Below are 22639 nucleotides of genomic sequence, written 5' to 3'. Positions count from 1 at the left end.
GGACTTGGGAATGAGAAATAGTTTATGAATAAATTGATTAAATTCAACGCTTGTACGCATAGCGGGGATAGCTCAGTTGGGAGAGCGTCAGACTGAAGATCTGAAGGTCGCGTGTTCGATCCACGCTCACCGCAAATAATTATCTTTTTTTTAATTAATTTTTTAAATCGATGTAGTAAAGTTCTTTTGGGTTTTTAGTAGGTCCTACTCCAACCATAGGGGCATAAAAATAAATTTTTCTTTTCTTTTTAAGTTTTTGTAATTTTTTTTCAAACTTCATCCAATAATTTTAGTAGGTCCTACTTCATCCAATAATTTTGAATCAGTTTTTTTTTTACATCCACAACATTGATTCTTTTTCTTTTTTAATTTAGAAAACTTTTATTGGATTTCAGTAGGTTCCAATTCAAAAAATAAAGGAATAAAATGTTTTGTGAAATCTAACAAAATAATTTGCTTTTCTTAATTTTGTACTATATTTTTTCAAACTTAACAACCTGTTTGGCTTTTAGTAAGCCCACCTCAACCATAAATTATTGACTAATCTCTTCTTTCAAACATTGAAAAAGAAAGGCAAATGAAAGATTCAATGGCAAGCAATCAATAGATGCCGATCCATGAAATCTTAAAGGCTGGGTCAAATTTTTACTAACAAAATTTATCTCATGCATACAATATATACACACGCTTTTTCTCGCAATTAGTAAGTTGCACACAATATGAGAAGAGGGATACATGTATCTTATGTATAAAATACATTATCATTTTGCTAGGATCTCTTCTCCATATTCACAAGATATAAGGACCGAAACAAGAAAATTGTCGTCTTAAGATTTCTATATTACTATTTCTGATCAAATCAACTGATGCTTCTATCAAATAATATACACCATTAAATGTTAGTACAAAGCTACAAGCTATTCCAAACAACATAAACGATGCTACAGAAGCGTACAAGGTACAATCATACAGTTTCTAAATAGAAAACATAGTTCCCATGTACTTCTACAAAATTGTAGTGCAACCAATGACAAAAATTCAAGGTTGCAGGAATGCAGGATTGCTATAGCAGCACCATACGTTGTCACCTCTAACTACTTTCACAAATATGCTTTTATGCCGATTTCCCATGTAATTCACGACTAACTCCAGTATCTGAGAGCTCTCTTGTTCATCCTGGAATAGCTCGGTAATCACCAACATCTTCGCAATGGTAGGCTGTTGTAGTTAAGGTTGTACAGTAGCTCTTCAGCCACATGGAAGCAGATTTGAGTATGCGAAGTTCACCACTGAGAAGATCCCGAGACATTTGCCTTCGGACAGCAAGTCTTTCACACATGGGGGTAGAGTTGACAGGCACTAAAGACTACACACATGCAAGAAGCACAAAGCAACGGAAGATCTTAAGCAATCATTGCAAAATGTAAGAACGGATGGAAATTTTTATGTCATGGTACAGGATTAATATTATTATTGATATTAGCGCAGGTTTTTCTCTTCATTCTACTAAGAGCAAGAACACTACTACCGTCAGGTTCAAATGTAGACTCACTGTAAAACCAAAGATGGGGGCAGTATAATCTCCATTTTCGTCTACAACCTACTGCTCTCTATGATTTTCCTCTTTCAGTATTTGCTCACTGGTTTTGTTAGAATCAGCTATGTATATGCTGACCCACAGCTAGTGGCAGAGTGCCATAAGTTTGAGTAACTTATCTGGAACTTAAAATTTTGAGAATAACAAAAATGACCCACAGTGCCATGAATAACACAATATAATAAAAGATACGATGAAGACTCAGTGTCCATCTTTGCATAAGCTAATTCATCTAAGAAAACCATCATATACTTCTGTGCAATTACAAAATAAAACTTGATGCTTCACTTGATTTATAAATTTTAATGGCTAACGATGAGTGGAACTTTATTATGATCCAACTGAATAAGGTAAAATTTATCTGGTCTTTACCTTAATAGTTGCATTATATTCCTCAATTAATTGAGTGATTAGTAATAACAGCTTCTCATGTGCACAAATTTCCTTGCTTCTGTTGCTTAAAGGGCGTCTAGCCAGCCTGCCATCATTTTGGGCAGCTTCCTTGGCCAAATCACTGAGTTCTGAATATTTAGTCACAATCAAGACAACAATTGCAGAAGTCAGCATAGTTAAGGTAGTACTCCCGTAAATAAAGTAACTACATAAAAGAACAAGTGATTTAAAGCAGACCTTCAGGAGTGGTGCAAGATAGAACACGAGCAAATGCACGAAGTGACTGTGGGAGACCCTTCCCTTTAGCAGACCTCACTTCCCTAAATGATTATGAAGTTATCATAAGTAGTTACTTAACAGGAAAAAATCATCAGAATGTGAAACAGATGCAGACATTGATGGATGAGTCTTTTTGGGGTAAGTAGAACCAAACATTGATGACGGCGGATGCAGGAAAAGCAAGAATACATATTAACATTCACAACCCACACAACAACAGAGTCAAAACCAAGTAACTTACTCCAGGTCATGGTAACAAAGCATATTGACCTTAAGATGTATATTGCAGCAAACAGAAAGCTTTGAATATGCAAGTACAGTAACAATTGTTTGAGTGACCCTCACAAAGTGCCCACAGGAGCAATTGTTCAAGCCAATTACTATGCCAGCCCACATAAAAAGGCAGAAATACAAGATGTTCACAATATCAGGAAATCAGTACTTACAGATATTGGCACTGTTTCTAATAGGTTACAAGTTTTCTAGCTATTATTAGTTTAAAAGGTAATCATTTGGGATGGCACCAATTCTTCATCAATTCAGACTCTCTTTAAATTAAATTTTTTTAAAAAAAATTGTTCTTGTTCATTACTCAAGCTTTCCGCAAATCATTTTACCTTTCATTCTAATAAATCCACTAATGCTCACAAAGTTACACTATCATTCAACATCATAAGGTATTTGATGCTTAAGAAACAAGTATCAGTACCAACTTGATTGTGAAAGATTCCAAAGAAGAGTTGAAACCATTGACATCTTTAATGGGTGGGGTACAATGTCTTTGCAAAAGATCAATCTTCATTTCACGTAGAAGATCATGATGAGGTAGGTTAAAATGGACTTGAACCTGAGAGTAGTCAAACTCATTAGTTAGAGATCATGATAACAAAAGACAGCTACACCCTTTAGAAAGCATGAATCTGCATTAGATGGAAATCATCCCATCATAACAAAGTACATTCAAAATATAGGACTAACCTGGTCATGTATGTTGTATGGAAGAGAAAAGCCAAAGTCCAACATCAGGGTGGCATTCGGAAATTTTCCATATCTTATTAAAACCTATACAAATGTTTTGTGTGAACACCGGAATTAACTAGGAAAAACCTAATTCAGGTTATGTTAATAGAAAAACTTCTTGCCATACACGTTAGCAACCAAAGGAAAATCACACCAGACCTGAAAATTGATAACAGAAAGAAAGAAGCTTCAACACTCAAAGAAAGGAAAGGGGGCCCACGGCATGAATAGTGTAAATCCACCACAAAAACATAAATATGAAGAAGGCAGTGACAGAAAGCATTGCACGGTTGATTTATCCTTGATGTATAATTCCTGTATACTTAGGTGACAGCCTTCTTCTTTTTAATATATTTTTATTACTTATTAAAAAAAAAAAAAAAATTATATATATATATATATATAACCAAAATTCATATAATTTATTAAAAAGTTTAAATTTATCAATCTTTATCTCATTTAAAATGTTAATCTCTAGTTAAAATTTCAACTAGGTAATATTAATAATATTAGGGAATTGATGTTCCTACTTATTTAATAATAATATTAATAATAATATCACATTCAATAAAGTTTGGTAGTGTTAAGCCAAAAGAAAAAAAAAAGTTTGACAATACAAAAACTTTTTTCCCTTATTAAAAGTTGAAATGCCATTTGAAACTTCAATGGATTAGAAAAATAAATAAAAATTGAAATTAAAATCTCAAAATTTTATAACTTTTCACGTGGGTGTGTCAAAAGGCATATTGCCACAAGTTACAAACAAAAAGCAAACCTCATTTTCTTTTAGCTTTTTACCATTAAAAGTCACAACAAACTATTTTATAATATTTTTATTCTACTAAATACTACCATTACAAACTATTTTATAATATTTTTACAGAATATTAATGTAGTTAATTTTTTATTATTTTTCATCTAGACCTACCATTAATATCACTTGTTTATTTATCAATAATCACTTACCACATTAATAGTTTGTAAATTTTTTATAAAATAGTTTGTATTACTAGCATTATTATATAATTTCTGTCAAAATAACTCATGAGTTGTAGTTAAAAAAAAAAAAGGAAAAAGAAAAAGAAAAAGAAAAAGATCACTACCTAATGTAACGGACCTGAAGTGCATCATCCCCATATTTTTCTCAGTCACTCGGTTGGTTGTTTTCTCAGCCAGTCTTATCCTTTTGGAGAGCGTTTGGATTCAGCTGAATCCGGCGTTTTCATAGCTGCGTTTTCAGATTTTTTTCTTTTTTTCTTTTTCTTTTTTTGCGCGTGAACAGTAAAATCACTGTTCAGGAGAAAAAATTACTGTTCACGCACTGTTTATTACTGTTTACATACTGTTCACGTAATAAAAAATATTAAAAATAGGTCCCACAGTACTATTTACATATTTAAAAATTATTTTGCTACAGTATTTTCAATTTTCAGTTTTTAATTTTCAGTTTCAGCAACAATAAATTCAATCCAAACGGACCATTGATTTGCTTTTCAGCTTTTCTTTCCTCATTAATTCTTCTTCACGTTTATCAAGTTTTGCCTTCCAAATTTTCACCCATTTGATATGAAGGATTGCTGGAAGTCCTATTAGTAGGCCCTAGCCCTTAGGTATGACTTTTCCTCTTTATTTTTGTCATTAAATTAATATATATATATATATATATAATATGATAAATTAATAAATATGTAAATTTCTCCTTCTTCTTTACTTTTTTATGTTTATTAAGTTGGTTTGTATTTTTTCTTTCTTTGCTTCTTCTTCGTGTTTATCAGTTCATCAAGTTGGTTTTTTTTTTTTTCAATTTTTTATAGATTTGATATTAAGGTCTGCTCCAAGTCCTACAAGTGGGCCCTAGGTAAGACTTTTCTTCTCTGTTTTTGTCATTAAATTAATAAATATATAATATGATAAATTAATAAATATGTAATATGATAAACCGGAGTTACAGGTGCTGCATTTCTTTATGCTAAGATTCAAAACCCCTTAAAAGTTAAAACACAGTTGCAGTCTAATATGTTTTCATTGATTCTTTTAAGTAAGGTTAAACATCTAATGGAATTGAATAGATTTTTTATGTTTGATTTTTTTAATATTATTTTCATAATTAGGACATATTGAAATAGATTCTCAATTCTTAAGAAATGCTTAAAGGATATAGTTTACTTGAACATATATGCTTTTTTTATGTGCACCAAATACCATATTGAAACAAATAATTGTTTGTTCAAAACAATTGTTTGCTTTCAAAAAAAAAAAAAAAAAAAAAAACTATTTGTGTACTGCACATTACATAATGGATTTATTCAATTTCTAAGTGTAAGAGTCTATTAGTTTGTAATGCTACATGTTTTATTTAATTATCATGTTCACAGTATTCACCAACTAGTTCTTTAATATTGATGTACTAAATATGCTAATAGTATAATGTTTAAATTTGATGGTGGCGTGTAGGTTGTTCAAGTGATAACCATAGTGAATTCACAATATTTATCAACTAGTTCTTTAAAGAAAAATGCTAGCACCACAATTTATTGCAAAACTTTTGCCACAATTTATTAAATGACAAGTTGTAAGTGGTAAGAAAAAACTTGTGAGCCCACACTACTACAACTCACAACTCGTGCGAGTTGTGGCAAAAATTGGACAATAAGTTGTGCTTCTAACATTGCTCTTTCTTTAATACTAATCTACTCAATATGCTATAAGAAAATGTTTAAATTTGATGTAGTTTAATAGGCTGTTGAAGTGACAAACAAAGTGAATTCATAGGCTAAAAAGGCATGTATTTAACTATATCCGTATATCTTCGTTAAAACTGCAAACCACTTCCATTAGTGTATTTCAATAATTTCCTTTGAGGCCAAAATGTAACAAGGAGATGAGAGAAGTAGTTTAATTTCTTATATCTTGGGGGGAACAAATAAAAAACACAATCACTCGAAAAAAGTGGATTAGTTTTATTCTTTGACTATTGAGATCTAAATGTAACCACTTCCTATGTCATTCGTCTCTCACAAAATTTCAATCTTTTTTAGTATGAGTGTGTAGAACTAACGGAGAATTACTTTGAGCTTCTTGTCAATTTCTCCATTTATAGATAAAATATGGTATAGAATCTAATTTTATATTATTTCTTACTTTTCAAACATATCTAACTCATGTAATAATTGATTACACTTTTTTTGTAGCATACTATGAACAATAAATAACTTAAATTGTATTTTTGAATTGTCTATTGTATATTGTAGGGAAAAAACACTAATCTCTCTCTCTCTCTCTCTCTCTCTCTCTCTCTCTCTCTCTCTCTCTCTCTCTCTCTCTCTCTCTCTCTCTCTCTCTCTCTCTCTCTCTCTCTCTCTCTCTCTCTCTCTCTCACAACATGTCTATTGCCTTTCTATTATTCTCCAAAAGAAAGATTCTCCTATGATGCTAGACTGCTGTCTTTTTGGTTTGGGAAGTAGAAGAAATAATTAGGCTTATTTTTTCTATTTATTTTTTGATTAATTATCAATCTATTTGTGTCTCCATTTAAATTATTTTTCTTTAAATTCATGAAATGTTCTTTTAGATATATGATATTTTGTATGTATTAATGATTTTTTATTTGCTTTAAATTCTTTTACTTTAATTTCTTTACAATATTTTTCTTTGTCAACATATACTAGTTGTTGTCATTTTTTTTCCACAAGAAAATGATGAAAACTCAACTTTGTTACATAGAGATGATGTGCCAGCAATAGATTTAGGGCCTTAATAGCTGTTGATGATGTATATGTACAACTTGATGAAAGTATGGTCATCAGTGATGACTTGTCTAATGAGGAATGAGATACAGACTCCAACCATGAAGAAGAAATATATAGTGATAATGATTTTCAAGCTCAAATCAGCAAGAAGATTTGTCTAGCAATGATGAATCTATTGGAGATCTTGGGGGTAAAGATTAAGTTGAGTTTTGAGATAGGTTTATTTTTTTTAAATACATAAAGCTTTCATATCTTCTTTTCTATGGTATTTTTGAAAAATAAAAATGTTAAAGTTTTACTTGGATGTTAAAACTATTTTGAACGCATTTTTGTCATCTACTTTAGTTGACTTTTACATTAGTATATATATTTTTTATTTCAGGTTAAAATGTCGGATGCCTTGGGCTACCGATGATGTTGAGGGGAGATACATTTCATTGCAAGCTTGGTTGTATATCTTCTTGAAAAATGTGTTATTATTTGATTCGTATTTGAGACAGTAGATTTGAATTTAAATTATGTATATGATATTGAACTTGGGTATTGTTTTTCCTTATTAGTAGTTATTGATTGAGCAGTTGTTATGCTTCTATGAGTATCTATGATGTGTGGAATTGTAGTTTATTATTTCTTATTATGTGCACAGGATTGTGCTTTGTTATTTCCCAACAGGTACCCATGTAAAATTCAGAATGTAAATTTTTTTTTTTTTTTTAAAGTGTAAAATATTGTTAGCGATGACAATGTCATGGCTAATATTTTAACATATCATTAGTGACGACAAAAAATATCATTGCTAATGTGCAATTTTTAGTGATGACATGTTTGTGGTCACTTATATATCATTATGAGTGACGACAGCAAGCGTTGTTGCTAGTAATGACATATTAGCGATAACAAAAATGTCGTCGTTAATAATAATCTACTAGTGACAACAAAAAAGTTCGTCACTACTAATGAGCTAGTAGCGACAACATTTCATCTTGGGTTCTCGAGTTTTTTATGACGACAATTGTCACTATTAGCGATGACTTTGTCGTTATTAATAGTATTGTATTTGTGACGACTTTAACATCGTCACTAAAAAGCTTTTTTGTTACCACTTTTGTTTAACGAAAGTTAGCGACGACATTTTTTGTCGCCAATATAATTAGCAACGATATTTAAAGCATTAGTGACGACTATATGCCATCGCTAAAGATCAAATTTCTTGTAGTGAGGGACACAATTTAACACACACTTTACCATATGTGTATAAAGTGGCAATTGAATTATTTTTCACCAATTATCGGTGATGATTTTATGTGTAAGTAATGCTATTCAATCAAAAATTGACAAATATGTTGTGATAACCTATTTATCCCTTGAAGAATTGTTTTAAATATTAACATCAACGTTAAAAAAGTAAGGAACAGAAGATGCGTGTGAGGGCATTATCTTGAGATGGTTTAGGATGGTGTTTTACACTCACTTTTCTAGGCTATAGCATGCCCTGCAAATACCAAAACGCGAGGGTTCTAATTGGCGAGACGAGACCATGTCAATATGTCATGATTGCGTATTGTTTATGTCAATGCATTATTACAGTATTACGCATCGAACAGAAAAAAGGAAAAGGATCTATAATTAAAGGTATGCCACTTATTCAGCTTTAATATCATCCAAGCATTTTTTTTTTAATTTTTATAAAATCATCCAAGCTTGTCCATTAAAGAAAACCTGTTAATGTTATTGATTATTGTAGAAAGCTTGCGTCTATGATTCATAAAGTTACACCGTCGGCCCAGATTCGTAATGGTTCTACTGTTCAGTTCTTGCGAAACAGTGTATGTGAATCATCCCAGAATAATTTTTCGAATGGACACCAAGTCAACTTACCTATATATCTTTATATTTTTCGTTGTTTTGCTGATTACACTATAATGGGTTTTTCGCGTGATACAACATGATCATGGCATTGATTAGAGGCAGCTACTTGTTTTCTTATGACAATAAGCCCAATCTTATAAGGACAACGCGTTCCAAAATAAACAATCGATGCTGAAAGGTTTTCACACCATGGTTTGCTTAGATATAACTTATTAGATGAGATTAGATTATGCGTTTAAAGTCAATATGACCTAATAGCCTATTTATTTCTCAAAAAAAAAAAAAAACCTAATAGCCTATGGCATTCTGCCCTCTCCCCATGGGATTTGTTTCTAAGTGCATCCCTCTACTTATCATAACATATTGCAGAAACCATTATACACTTGGAAAAGATAAAGTAGGGGACAAATTTATTTCTTCATTTAAAATTTGTTCTTTTATGTGCAAAAATATGATTTTATTTCAGTCTGTGTCATCGTCTTAATAATAGCTCTAAAAATATGTTTATAAATCACAATGGAATTCTAGTGCTCAAATTCCAAGGCTTACAAATCAATTTAGGCCACAAAAGAGAAAATTGAATAATCGTATCTCAATAGTTGGAGTGGTATTGTGGCTGATGTCGAGTTTGATTAAACATTGATCGATCAGGTTGTAGTTGAGTTGGCAAATTTTCCTCTTTTTTTGAGTAGATTCTTAAGTTATTCACTCGTGTCTTCAAATAGATCTTCACTTCATCTTAGAGATTAGAAAATTGGACAACTCAAATACATCAAAATACATTTTGAGTCTTTTGACTTCAATTTGCCGACACTCCAAAATATAACTCTAACAAATGGTAACAAGAGAATAAGAGAACAAAGAGTAGAAAGAAAGAAATGCGGCTTGGCCACTTATAAGCACATCTCCATTCGTTCAAAATTAACTATTTGCATAGTAAATGATTAAAAATGGGAAATAAGTAAGAGATAGATAGAACGAGGAGATGCAAATAATTACATGTTTGAAACTCAAACATCAATTTCATCTGCTAAGCAACTCAATAACTTCCACTAATAGAACAAATCAATACAATGATTAACCATGTACTGAAAGTTAAAGCTATCCAATAATTTGCTTAGTAGCCACAAGGATTATCATTTTTAATTTTGATTTAAGCGAGTCCAACAATTTGTTTGGTTTGGTGTTAGTGTCTCTATCAACATTTTATAAATTAAAGAATTTTCCACTAATATAAGTTGAGTGTACTTGGCTATTCCTTAGTACCAACACATGGATGCATTTCAATGTTATCCACTCAAAGGGTGAGCTATCTATAAATTTCTTTTCCCATTTAATTTTTCTCTTCTTACAACCCTTATTGGCTTCAGCTTATGAATGTGAGTTTCTTATTTGCTGATGGTACCAATTATGACCTATCTCGCTAACTATCATGAAAATATTGAAAGGACCTACTTCACGTCATGATGCATATATACAGGTGAGATTAATCATTCATGGCTATTTGTTAGCAAGAATATGATAAATCCAAAAAGCTTTCCCTACGGGAAAAAACAAATGCCACTGTTTTCAAACTTTCACAGGTCAGATATTTGGAAAGATCATTAAGGCTTTTTAAAGGAAAGTAATGCAAAGTTCTGAAGTGTCAGATTGGCTTGACATAGATATTGGTTGGATTCAATGTGTCTCCACAATGCTTGGACAAATTGACTAAAGAATGAATTTTGCTCTCAAGTACTCCCATGCATGCTGCAGAGGCCATCCAGAAGTACTGTAATGATGTAATCCGATCCGAAGGTCATTAGTATCAATTGAAAGAAGAATAAAGATTAGATAGGTCAAAGCACCAAAAAGGAAAAATGCGAATCTGGTTCTACTCTAGTCTAGGGTTTATCCTGATCCTATATAATGGGGAATCTTCTTTATTATTTTCTTCTGTGTAATTATGAATTTAGAACTGGCGTGGGGAGGACGATTTGTCCTCTTTTGCAGTATACAAGGTATATATGGCATGAGAAAGATGTTTGTAAATATATATATTGTGGTGACAACATAGGGGCAAGGTTTAAATAATTTTTTTAAAATATTTAAGGACTGTTTAATCTTGATTTCATTGACTATAAATCTTATTACTCTACATTTGAAAAAAGCTAATATCAGCCATCTACAATATAATTGTTTTTATTTTTCTTACAATAATTAATAGTAGTGGAGATTTGAACCCAAATTCTTCTCACGGAAAAAAGTTTAATAATTTCCTTGAATTATAGAATTATTATAATATTATCATTAGAATCATTCGACCTACGAAATTCTTCTCCTTTACCATGCCTTGGCTTATTCAAGGTAAACTAAAACTGTTACTTTAAAACATAATATAATTTTTCATCTTTTTTATTAAATTTTATGATGAATCATGAACTTTTTTTTAATATAAAATAAATTTTGGTTTGGTAGTATTAATTTATTGAGTTATATGTTAAAGTTTTCTTTTGAAAAGGTTGACGATTTTATTATTAATTGAAATTACAACTTTGATAAACTAAATTTAAAATTTGTTTTATTCTTGTCATATTATAATTTTATATTGTAGATAGTACTTCTTTTATTTCAAAATATTTTTTGATTATAATGATTAAAAAATAAATTTGGATATGAAACACTAAGAAAAAATATAAAATATAAAAATTAATTAACTCTCAAATGGGATCTATAAATAAAGTTATTATTAATTAAGGAAAATTAAAATCTCACAAATCAACAAGAAATTCATGAAAATGATTTAAAAGATAATAAAATAGTATAGTGGGAAGATACCAATAAAAATATTATAATTATTTTCAAACATGTAGAATTACAATTCTTAATTGTGTAAAAAAAAAAAAAAAAAAAAAATCTAAGACTTTGTTTGGTACAACTTATTTTTTTTCTTCAAATTTTTTTAAAGAAGTTTTACACTAAAAAAAGTGAGGTTAAAAAAAAGACAAAAATACACTTTTGACTTTAAAACTTGATGTTGTTCTTATTTTAGCTATTTACATTTCAAAATTTTCATTTTGACAATTCATATTTGATCTAGTTTTGACTCTAAGAGCATTCGTAGCAGGTATGCCATATGCCAAATTTTTGGCATTTGGCACACCAAACCCCAAAATATGAGCCTCATGAGGTATTTCATATCTTAAATTTTTTTGCAACATGCTAGAGTGTAATCTCAAATTTGAGAGCGCACTGTTCACAAATCTTATAACTTATATTATTTTTTTACTCATGATGGGTCCACTTTCTTTTCTTCTTCCCTCTGTCTCCTCATTTCCTTGTCCAACTAATTTCTGCCCTCTCTCTTATTTCCTTGTTCAACCATTTCTTTGCTCTCTCTCCCTCTACTCCGCGTCACTACCTCCCTCTCTGATGAAAGCCAAGCCGAAGCATCAAGCCAAGCTGATCTCTATGGCAGTGGTTTCTCTTCTTTTTTTTTTTTTTTGATTTGATGGTGGATTCGGCAGATAGTAGTTGTGGGTTGATTTTCATGGGTTGTGATGGGCTGATGTTGGAGGGTGGCAGCAATTGTGGGTTGATTTTGGTGGTTGTGTTGATTTTGGGTTTTGGTTATGGTGGGCGGTGGTAGTGGGTTGGTTGATTGATTTTGGGTTTTGGTTATGGTTGACAGTGGTGGTGGATTGTGGGTTAGTTGTGGCAGTGGTACTATGGTTGTGGCGGCAATTTGGTGGTTGTGGTGGTGATTATTGGGTGGTTGTGGTGGTTATTTTTTTGGTTGTTGTGGATTTTTTTTTTTTTTTTAATATATGGTGGTGTTGGTGGATGTGGGTTTGTGCCGATGGTGGCTATCGGTGTTGTTGCGGCGGTGGTGGTGGCTGTTGTTGCGGCAGTGGTGATTGTGCCGTTATTGTTGTTGATGATAATAGGGAGGAGTTAATATATTATTTTAATGTGTTGTAAATATTATTTTAATGTATAGAATTGAAGAATAAAACATGTGATGAATGAGATATTGTAAAATGATGTGGTAAAATAATAAAGTATGCTTTTAATATGTCAAAATGACATTTTTTATAAAAGAACTGATAGTAATGATCTAAATGTCTCAAAATTTTCATTTTGACAATTTTTTACTCCTTCACAAAAATGAAAATTTTAAAACATAAAAGGATAATATAAAATGGAATCAAACATAAAGTATTAAAATGAAAATTTTGAAACATTGGCCAAAACGAATTGAATCAAATATAAAGGACATAAGTAAAAATTTGGAAATGTGGTTTGCTATGCCCAATACTAACTTTTAAACACTCAATTGAAAATATTTTTTTGGAAAAGAAATTATTTTCAAGTATCTGGTTGTGTTCTTGAAAATATTGCAAAAAATATTTTCAAGTGTTTGGTTGCATTCTTAAAAATGTAACATGGAAATATATTTTCTACTATTTTCTCATCGGGGACTAGGGACATTAGTGGGGGATGGTGGTTGGGTTGCAGATAGTGGGGGGGTGGGGGGCGCGGGGGTTGAAGGCGCGGGGGGGTTGAAGGTTTGGTCAATAAGATTTGGGCGGGGTAGAAAATAGTTATGGAAAATGAAAGCATAAATCAATTTTCGCCATAAGTGTATTTTTTTACGATTAACTGGAAAACAATTTTCGGTTGACCAACATTTTTTGTCGCCCCAAAAACCCATAATGGTGGAAAATATTTTATGGAAATCAATTTCTATAACCAAACATAGCCTAAGGTTTTTTTTTTTTTTGGTGTGGATCTTCGTTTGTTGTTATTGTGTTTCCCTTGCCCTAATGCCACCATTTTACAATGTGATCTTGGTGGTGGTTGGTAGAGACAGAAAAGATTTGGACCAATCAGCAAAGGGTTATAACTCCTTTTCCTAGTCTTAGCTAAAGATTGTAAGTTCAATTCCCTTAAGTTATTTGGTTTTCTTTCCTTTTTAGTGAAGGTGTATATATAGGCTGCTGGACAACATGCAATGTTTAGCTTTTAAGTCTTGGTTAGACTTTGGGTTTTGAGAATAGGAAGGTCTTATCATCTTAAGCTATGTGTTGGAACATTTTAATATTAAATAATTAAAATGAATAAATATTACAACATAAATGTAAAGATGTGAAAGTGAATATGAAAGATGAGAAATTAGTGAAAATGTTTAATCCCATATTAAAAAGGAGAGAAACTATTTAATTCTTTTTAATTGTAGTAATTAATGGGCTAATTTGAATTGTCTCAGATATTGGGCTAGATACGTGCGCAAAGGAAATGTGAAGAGTGGAGGTTGTTTTTTCTGGTGGAGTTTTGGGCTTGAACACTTTGTGCAGTATTGTGAGACAAGTCAGAGAAGATCTACATCGGTTACAAAGTTAGCCAACCAAGGGCTTAAATCTCTTTAAAAAGAGAGAGTCCCACACCTCAGTCTAAATAATATTATGTAATTTCTTTTTTTACATTAATAATACTCAGAAGTTTATTCCATTTCTCTTTGTGTTATTTCCATTATTATTGTATTTGCACCAACACTACGTCATGGGTGAGGTTTCTATGCTTGATGTGTTACTTGTGGACATGGATTGCTAGAGGTTGTGGGAGAATACATCACAAGCCTTATGCTTCTCATTTGACCTAGAGCTAATGACCTTTACTGGACAATTCTTCATGCCCTCCAAACCACGTTTCTTTAAGTTCCCCTTTTTGTGATTCAAATGATTAGTTCATGAATCTATTATTGCTATTTTCGTGAAGAATTTGAGCGAGTAAAGAAACACAGAAGCTTGGAGATTTGAAGAAAAAAGAGCGTTGCTTTTTTTCATGGTTAACAAGCCAGCACACCTCATTGGTCTTATCCATGAAAGTAGCGGAAGATAGTGGGAGAAGGGATTCACACAGCTCTTCAAGTGTCAAGTTTTTATTGCTGACTGGCCTAGCTGTTGTCTGGTTTAGCTTGAACTAAGGTGGAACCAGCCTAGCTAGCTATAATTAGTTACTCATGTGGGCTTCAGTAATGGGCTGTTCTCCTAGGCTTTGACACATGGGCTGAAGCTCATGAAGATGGGCCCAGTCCTTGTGGCCTTCTCTTTGGGTTGCACATGTGGTGTAGTCTCTTTAGGCTTTTCAACCCTTGCTTATTTGCCTTGGGCTGGATTATTAGTCTAGTTTAGTTAAGAAAAGTTTCGGAATTTTATTACCCATTTGTGAAGTGAAGTAGAGAGAATGGGCTTGTAGGCCCAATTTTGGACTTAGCTATTTATAAAGTGAAGTGAAGGGATTTTGGCCCAATTTTTAGTGAAGTAGGTCCGAAATCATTATGGTGTAGGAAATAATTTGTAGCGACCCATTAATGTATTTTTTGCTGATTAGGCAAGTGAAGTCTAATAAGGTTGGCACGTGGCATGTGGAAAAAATTGCCGCTCAATACAAATTAATGTAAATTTATATTATTAGGTAGTATATCCCCAAATTTTTTTTTTTTTTGAAGCAAGTATATCCCCAAATTTTATTACTTATAAACAATTTTAATAAATGAGATTAATTATTACATAAAGAATTTGAAGTCTTTTTCTTTTATATATGACACATATATATATATATATATAAAAAAAAAAAAGGAATTAAAGTGACTTGAAAGGTAACAATAATATTTTTTTTTTCTTCTCCCTAACTTCTTCCCATTTTATCTTTTAACTCTACTTTCATTTTCTTTTAAAGATTTTGAATCTTAAAAGAAATTGATAAAATAGGAAAAGATATCTTTCAATTTTTCAAATGAATTTTGACATATACAAAAGATAATATGTATTGATTATAACTATAATATAAAAGAAGTATATCACTAAATATAACTAAAAAATTCACAAAAAAAGAAAGAACTAAAAATATCAAATTGCATTTAGGTGGAGTTAGGAGGGTGTGGGGCAAAGTTGAAACTCTAACGCATAAAATTTATATCTTTGGTGGGGCAGGAGAGCAATTTCCCCCTCTTCACTCCTCCTGCCCCCCACCTATGCATAAGTGTGAGTGAAAATCCCATAAGAAGAAAAAGTAAGGAAGTTGAGGGGAAAAAAAAAAAAAAAAAAAATCCATAGATTTAAGTTTTTTCATAAAATGAATTTCGTATAAGTTATATGAAAGTCTCAGAGTCCCCTCAAAATGTTATCTTTCTCCGCCATATATGACACCAGGGTTGTAGGGCTAAATGAATACATTTGTTTGGCTGACCCTGACAGCTGCTTGCCTGAATTCTTCCATATATATCCCTCAATGGAAATGCTGGTTCTGGATGCACAAGTGCTCATTCCTAATTTCACATGCAAGGATATGCCAGTTGCATAAACCTATCAGCACTCTACCAACAAAGTAATGAATTTTTTTTTTTTTTTGGGAATTGGAGCTTCTATTTCAGACAGGCATTATAGAACTTAATCATGTTTGTTCTGAAATATACCCTTGTTATCTTAATTTATCAGGTGTTCATGTTGACAATCACGTCAAAATCATGTATTAACCATGTCATCATCTTATAATTGTTGCGTCCAAAAAGAAACACGAAACTACATATATATACAGGCAAATCTATTAGTATTACGCTAGAAGGAAGAAAAAGGAAAAATCCATTATCCCAGAAGAAAGCCCAATTTTTTGATACCGTATGTAATGGATGCACTACGTATTTCATCCAAAACTGTGCATTTCATATCCTTGCCAATACGTCATCTCATTGACCTTTTGATTCTATTGTGATATCTTTTGTTGGAGATTAATTTATAATGATCTTAACTTTATATGATCTTATTTATTGGTGCTTACACTGACTTACTCCTTAATGGGGTTTCAGTGTATTACGCATAGCAATCATAATGTAACTTGGGAATGATTTGGTAGTAGATAATTTCCTAGTGACATCAGCTTGATTTCCCACCAAATTATTGGTTGAACTTTTTAAATGTTGGGTTGATGTAAAGCTTTTGCATATTTTATTACATTTTCTTTTTCAGAACCTGAACAGAGCAGGATTGCTTAGTGAAGTTGGGATTCGGTCTTAATGGGCCAAAGAACTGTGTTACACACTCATTACTTATCTTTCATCTTCTACTTTCTTGTTTGAGTGGTATTGTCTTTGTCAATTAATGTTTTATGTGTTCTCCACTAAATTACACTTCAGTGGTATTGGGTCTTTTCCATAATCAATCATAGCAAATTAATGCAATTCAAGGTTTCCCACTAAAGATGAGACCTCTATTAGTTCACTTGGTTTTTTCTGCATCCATATTGGCTCCAGCTTGTAAACACCAGAAGTTCTCAATGTTTTATAATAGATCATCAGTAGATGAAGTGGTGCCCACTTCACATCATCCTGTGACTCCTGTCCATTCCTTTTATTTATTTATTTATTTATTTGCCCCTCAATCATATTAGCAGTTTCCTACATAAGCTTGTTAATTTGAGCATATATTAAGTATGAACTAAATAGCTTATTTGAGAATTAGTTTAACTTTTGGTCTTAAAACCTATCCCATGATCCCATCCCATACCACTCAAGTTAAAGCTGTAACCTTTTACTTGATGAATGAAATTTAGCTGATTTATTGGGAAAAAAAATAAACTGAAACACATGGAGTTCAACAAGGAAACCGCTTAATCTCAAGCTTTCAGGCAGTCTTTATCAAAATTTTGACGAACTTGTACTCGTATGTCATGAATGCACTACAGACAAGGGAAAAAAAAAATCGAAAGTAATGGACGAAAAATTTTCCGTCACATTTCCTTGTCATGCATTGTTGTTTGATTTTACATGTCTCCATGATGCTTGGACAAGTTGACCGAAGAATGAAACGAGGTCCTCAAGTACTGCAATGCAATGCATTCTTCAGATGCCTATATGGATTGAGGTGGCGGAATATCAGAGGTCATTATCAATTGAAAGAGAAGATATGGCCCGCAATGGCAATATGTTTATGAAGCAAAAAGGGAAGATAAGTTTCTGGTTCACCTTTATTAGCACTGATAGTTATAAAACTTATAATCGACCTATCCAATAAAGTAGCAACACCCCTTGCCCAATGCATTTGGCCACCAACCTTTCAGATAGGGAACAGCCATTTTTTTCCATTTTTCTTCTTAAATTTCATTTTGTCCTTTTCCCCATCCACCAGCAGTTTCTATTTGTCCTCTCCCTCCCAAGTTTGTTGACATTATTATCTGATAATCGTTTTGAGTTTGTGTCATTATTGAAAACATCTTTTCTAGAATATCCGCTAATGATCCCGATGCCAATTGTTGCCCAATAATGAAAATTTTCTCTCAAAAAGTTCGATTAGATCAACCCTTTTGTCTAAACTTGTGGTATAGAGTCGAGAAGAGAAATCGTTCAATCGCGAGAAGGATAGGTCCAAGAGCTAGTTAAGCGAGTTTAACCTGAGTAAGCCTAGCTATGTTGGGGCCTGGCCAAGCACGCCAGGCCTAGAATTGCAACCCTCAATTGACCATCAAGTATCTTGCCAAACTCAAGGTCACTTGACCACTCGAAGCCCCAGACTTAGATCCTCTATCAGAGCGACCGAGCATGGTTAAGCTAAATTGTAGATCAATCATGCCCTTGATCTAATTAAGGTGACCTACATTAAACAAGCCTAGAGAATTCCACATTGACATTAGTGACCGAAGTCATCTACCTATAAACGAGGGTATACATATGACCATCCCTTAGTGTTGGGTTATAGATTGACCCAAGTTTATTAATTCAATTACAAAAGTTGATTAATTAGTCAAATTACATCCAAATCAAGTGAAGGCACAATCAAATCTCCAAACTAAATAGAGTGTAGTGAAAAATAAATTTGACATGGCAATTTAATCACACTAAAAAAAATCTTCGCAAATAAAAACCTCACCGGATGAATTTCAAGTCATTATTTTCGAAAAATCCACTAATCAAAAATCAAGTAGTTACAAGTACAAAGAATCTTAACCCATTGGCCTATCCAAGAATATCAACAGTATTAGCTCCAACACCCAATTTGACTTGATCCTATAGAAGATTTCACATTTGTACAGATCCTAGTATGTAACTAACCTTTTTACATGAATCCTAGTATGTGACTAACTCATTTGCACAAATCTAACCCACTACTTGACTAACTCCACAAAAACCCATTTGATTGTTGTAGCTGATTCGCAAACAAAAACCTCATCGAATGAATTTCAAGTCACCACTTCCGAAGGATTCACTAATCAAGAATCAAGTAATTACAAGTACAAGAATCTTAACCCACTGGCCTATACCAAAATACCAACAGTATTAGCTTCAACACCTAATTGAACTTAATCTTGTAGAATACTTCTTATTTGCACGGATTCTAATATGTGACTAACTATTTTGCATGAATCGCACTACATGACTAACTCCACGAAAACCCTTTTGATTGTTGTAGTTGATTTGTAGTAGCTTCATACAGAATATCAATAAGATCTTCAACTATTGGTATAGAACCCAAATGAGCAATATCTCTTTCTTTTGTTTTATGAATTCATAAGTTCAATAGGTGGAAACTAGGGTTTCAATATTGAAGTTGTGAGAAACCTTATGGTTTGTCTCTACCACTTTATTTAAATAGGAGCTTAATGGGCCTTTTAATAAGCTATCCTATTAGGTTACATAAACCCACAAATAATAGCCACTTAAAATAAAACGTTGTAGGCTATATTAGAAATCTCGTAACTCGATAAATCAAGGGGTGTGGAGCTTCATTAAGTCTTGATATATAGATTGACAACTATCGAGGAAGTATTGGGACCTATAGTTTCAACTTTTCTTAAGCAATTTTTTAAGTAGTCTTATGTCTTCAATAATACCACTTGTTGGACACTAAATGATCTTCTTGAACACGTTAGAACTTAAGACTCAAATACAAGTAAATTGTGTTTTCTTATCCAAACCTATTATCAATTCAAGTATAAACTATTCAAAAAACAAAATTTACCATGTTCCAAAAAAGGGAAAATGTTTCTATCCAAGCTAGTTTGGAAAGAAACCCTTCAAACTTCTCTCATATATTTTTATTGGATGTAAATTTTGAAAATCTAACTGTTGAATTATATCCTCTTATTATACTCTCTATATTTGCAAAATTTCAAGAAAATCAGAAATCAATAGCTATGTCACAATGACATGTTTAAATTTCATGTTTTTGAAGTTAAAAATTATGCAAAAAAAAAAAAAAAAAAAACGTATATTAATTGAATAGTAAATAATATCTAATTTGAACAAAATTTGACATGCATTTTAAGAATATAAAGAACATACAATTCAAATGTTAAATTTTTAAAATTTACATATACTAAAAAAATATATGAAGAGTTTGAAAGGTTTATCTCTAAATAGGTTTCTCTCTAAACTAGTTTGGAGAAAAACCTTGTTTGAAAAGCTTATTCTTCTTCTTCATTTAGTAAAACGGAACAATTGAGAATGAAAAATTTTCATATTCTTCCAATTGATATCCTTATATCTTTTTTTAAGATTTTAAAAATTCTTAAACATAAATATCAATAATATTAAACTAATTTATGAATCTTAATATGGGCAAGACTTAAGTACAATATTTAGGTGTTGTTCCTTAGATTTTCTTCTTAAGATTCTGTCATGTGGATTCTTCTTTATATGATGAAAATGTATTTTTTAGTTAAATAGCCACATAATTGAAACTTAAGAGGGGAATCTAAAGAACAACACTTAAGATATTGTACTTAAGTTGTCCTTTTAATATATAAACACAACAAACTACCTTGTTTTTTTTTTTTTTTTTTTTTTTAATAAATATCGGTGTTGTTAAATAAGAAATACTATATCCACAATATTTTTACAATAAATACTAAATAGCAGCTTGTTACTAATAGGCAAAAAAGTAATTTTGTGGTGAGTTTAAAGTAAAATTTTAGTGGTGAGGAAAAGGTATTACTCTATAAAATGGCTCTATATAATGTTGTTCCTTAATACATGTAGCAAATTTAAAAATTAATATATTTCCAAAAAAATAAAAATTGTCCATATACATTGTCTTTTACAAATGAACCAGTTTGGGTTCAGTGCACACAGTTTGAGTTCAGTGCACAAGAGCACTGGACTGAATCTTTGTCATTTACAAACTTTCTATATGTAACAACCAAGCTTATGAATAAAATAGTTATACATAATCTAATTCTATTTAGTATATCAAACATGCCCTAAGTATTTTGCACTGTATAACATGTTGCTCTAGAAAACTACGTCTACCAGTGTGGGCAAGAACTCGTTTTCTTCGTATACCCAAGCAAAAACCCTTCTCACGGCCGATGTCCATGCTTGGTTGTGTGGGTTTCCCTAAGACTAGGATAGTTCAAGCTGAACACCGAGGGTAGCTTTAAAGGTAATTCTGGGCTGGTAGGTGTGGGTGGCCTCCTTGTGGATTATTTTAGGAAATGGCTAGGGGGATATTCCATGAAATTAGGACATACCACCACCATTGTAGCTGAACATATTGTGCAGTCTGGGAAGGAACTCCTTGCTTGGGAACACATGTAATGGAATATCCTAATAGATCGGCCGAGGATCTCCATACTCATAATTGATTGTAGGAACTCGCTCACTAGATTATAGACAGTGGAAATGTGACAAGTATAGCAGGAAACAAAATTTTGGGTAAACCTGTTGACAGCAACAGAAGGACAGTAGCTGGATTCTCTTGGTACTATTGTTTAGCCCCTAGGTTTAATTGTCCTCGAATGACAATAATATCCATTTAAAGGTTCATTATATTTAAGTGAACAAATGCGTTTCAATCTTTCTCTATCTAAACTTAATGAAATCCTCTTTGTAAATGAACTACTAGAAAAGACAAATGGTGATATTGCAATTGTGACACAGGTACGATTTCAAGATCTTGTGAAATTTCAATTTCAGATATGGATGTTCTTTACAGATAAAGGAATGCGATTGAAGCATTAATTCTATCAACAACAAAAAAACAAACCCACCAAAACCACTAAACTTTTGGTCTATAAAGAATGTTAGTAATTTTTGTGTTGGCTAATTTCGTGTCAATTTTTTTTTTCTTGTAATTGCAAAATTTCTTTGTATAAAATTTTAATTGAATTGTATTTGCATGGGAGACAAGAGGATCAAAAGCTAAAGCAGCAATTCTAGAATCAGGAATTTGTTCAAGCGAAATTCCCTTGTCAGACAAATTTTGAGCAAAAATTTCACTCGTCTTTTGCCCAACACTGGCAAGAGTGAGTTTGCACTTGAGAGAAATTTGTTACTTTTGTCCTTTGTTGTTCCCATCCAATTATTCCTTTTTGTATCTCATAAAACCCATGAAATCACACTCAAATTGTAAGAATGTAGAGAGAGAACTACTCATTCTCTTAGAGAGAACCATTGTAGCCTCAACACTCTTAATTACCGTTGTGTGCTATAGAATGAGTAATTAGTGCTGGAAATCACAGAATTTATCCCAAAACCTTCAAGTAGTCTTGGATTATCCATTAAGCTTGGATTTGCAATTGGTGTTATTGAGATACTTTGTAATTGTAAATTGTATAGTGTTAATGTTTGTATGAATTCTGTATCTGTTACTTGTAGTTTGTATATATAGGAGTAAACTACAATTGCATGGTGTAGCATAGAATAAATAGTCATAAAACGACTACCGTTTATAGTCCACAGATAAGAGAGTTAGTTACAAGT

General features: G+C 32.0%; 1 protein-coding gene and 1 non-coding gene across 3 annotated transcripts; one reads left to right on the top strand and one right to left on the bottom strand.

The window, feature by feature from the left end:
- Nucleotides 1–61: 61 nt before the first annotated feature.
- Nucleotides 62–134, top strand: TRNAF-GAA (transfer RNA phenylalanine (anticodon GAA)). The gene has a single exon. It is a non-coding gene; the product is annotated as a tRNA-Phe (tRNA).
- Nucleotides 135–847: 713 nt separating this feature from the next.
- LOC112015821 (uncharacterized) lies at nt 848–3623 on the bottom strand. Of its 2 annotated transcripts, XM_065766247.1 has the most exons (6): nt 3449–3623; nt 3248–3331; nt 2983–3116; nt 2228–2310; nt 1970–2118; nt 848–1366 (listed from the first exon to the last, which is right to left on the bottom strand). In XM_065766247.1, the coding sequence occupies exons 2-6, from the start codon at nt 3290–3292 to the stop codon at nt 1172–1174; spliced, it is 606 nt and encodes a 201-aa protein (XP_065622319.1). In that variant the 5' UTR covers nt 3293–3331; nt 3449–3623; the 3' UTR covers nt 848–1171. The 2 variants fall into 2 exon arrangements, with proteins under 2 accessions (XP_065622319.1, XP_065622320.1); XM_065766248.1 differs by lacking the exons at nt 2983–3116; nt 3248–3331; nt 3449–3623 and adding an exon at nt 2511–2966.
- Between the last annotated feature and the right edge of the window lie 19016 nt (nt 3624–22639).

Source organism: Quercus suber, unplaced genomic scaffold, assembly GCF_002906115.3.
Source record: "Quercus suber isolate HL8 unplaced genomic scaffold, Cork oak 2.0 scaffold_694, whole genome shotgun sequence".
Taxonomy (NCBI): Eukaryota; Viridiplantae; Streptophyta; class Magnoliopsida; order Fagales; family Fagaceae; genus Quercus; species Quercus suber.
Note: the sequence above shows the minus strand (reverse complement) of the source record. Positions and strands in the feature narration are given on the sequence as shown.